This window comes from Naegleria gruberi (assembly GCF_000004985.1).
Source record: "Naegleria gruberi genomic scaffold NAEGRscaffold_521, whole genome shotgun sequence".
NCBI classification, from domain to species: domain Eukaryota; phylum Heterolobosea; class Eutetramitea; order Acrasida; family Naegleriidae; genus Naegleria; species Naegleria gruberi.
Window position 1 is genome coordinate 2,649 of NW_003162978.1, and position 1,531 is coordinate 4,179.

A 1,531-nucleotide genomic window follows, 5' to 3' on the forward strand; every position below is an offset into this window, starting at 1 on the left:
TGAACATTATTTTGATTTTAAATTAATTATAAATATTGTACAATATTTTAGAAGTTTACAATTTAAAAATATTTTAGAAATTAATTTTAATATTAATCATATTTTAAATTCAAATTTACAAAATAATTTTTTATTTAATGGATTATCAATTTCATATTGGTTATATATTTTTACTTTTATAGATATTTCTAATTTTAGTAATTATAAAACAATTAGTGAATCATGTAAATATTTTAATATTATTTTAAAACATCCATTTTTATTATTTCAATTTTTAATTCATTTTATTCCAATTCAACATTTAGAAACAAATTCAATTTTATTATTTCAACAATTTAAATTTTTTAATTTAAAATTTAATTATGAACATTTTTGTTTATCTTTAATTTTAGATAAATTTAGTCAATTTACAAATTTAGATTTTTTAAATAATCAATTATCTATACTTGCTAATTTAAATCATATTCCAACAAATCATCATTCTTTATTTCATCATTTTAAAAATAAAAATGAATTAGATTTATCACCTTCTATAAATGGTAATAATAATAATTTAAATAATAATTCAAATAATAATTTAAATAATAATAATGGTAGTAGTAGTAGTAGTGGAGGTAATACACCCAATACACCCAATACACCAAGAGGTAATTTAACACCACGTGGTAAATCATCAACTCCTAATACTCCTAATACTCCGAATGAAAATATTGATGAAATTTTTAAACAACAAGAAGAATTAAATTCATCTTTTAATTCTAATCATAATTCTAATAGTCATTCTAATAATAATTCTAATAATTCTAATAATAATGATAATAGTAAAACATCTATAGATATATATAAATACATTTATAGAAATATTAAAAATAGAATTCATTTAATTGATAATGAATATCAAAATGTTAATGATTTTATTAAATTAAAATATAGTATTGGTGATAGAGATAGATTAATACAAAAAACAATTTTAAATTTATTAAATGAAGAATTATCATTAAAATTTTATCATTTCCAAAAAAAGAAATTAACAAATTATAGAAAAAATGAATTAAGTAATTTATTTGGAATTTATTATAATAGAAAATGTGAATTTTATTTTATTACATTTGGTCAATATATATTTTCAATTCATTGGAAGAATTTTGAAATTTATTTAACTAAAATTAATAATAATATTTCCATATATAGTACTTGTACACATTTTGATCATTTTGAAAATTTTAAACATAATTCATTAAATAATATTAAAAATATTAATTTAGAAGGTAATTGGACAGCATGTTTAAAATATTATAGTAATAATTATGATTCCTTTTTTGAAACTAAATATTTTTTAAAAATTAAAAAAATTGATTTACATTATCATGCAGATATTGATACTATAAATTTAGAAAATGATGATGAAAATAATGAATTTAATTTATTAAATATTTCACATGAATCAATGGATTTAGATCATTTAATTTCCAATTATGGAAAAGTAAAAATGGAAATTGCATTAAAAAATACACCTAAAAATAGAAATAGT

General features: G+C 16.1%; 1 protein-coding gene across 1 annotated transcript in view; it reads left to right on the top strand.

Moving 5' to 3' along the window:
* Positions 1-1,241, top strand: part of NAEGRDRAFT_76859 (uncharacterized protein) — a gene marked incomplete at both ends in the record, with an annotated part of 2,813 nt that extends 1,572 nt beyond the window's left edge. Inside the window, 2 exons of the mRNA XM_002668184.1 lie at positions 519-821; positions 1,192-1,241. Coding sequence (XP_002668230.1) covers positions 519-821; positions 1,192-1,241 — 353 coding nt within the window. The remainder of the gene's footprint in view (positions 1-518; positions 822-1,191) is intronic.
* Positions 1,242-1,531: the final 290 nt, after the last annotated feature.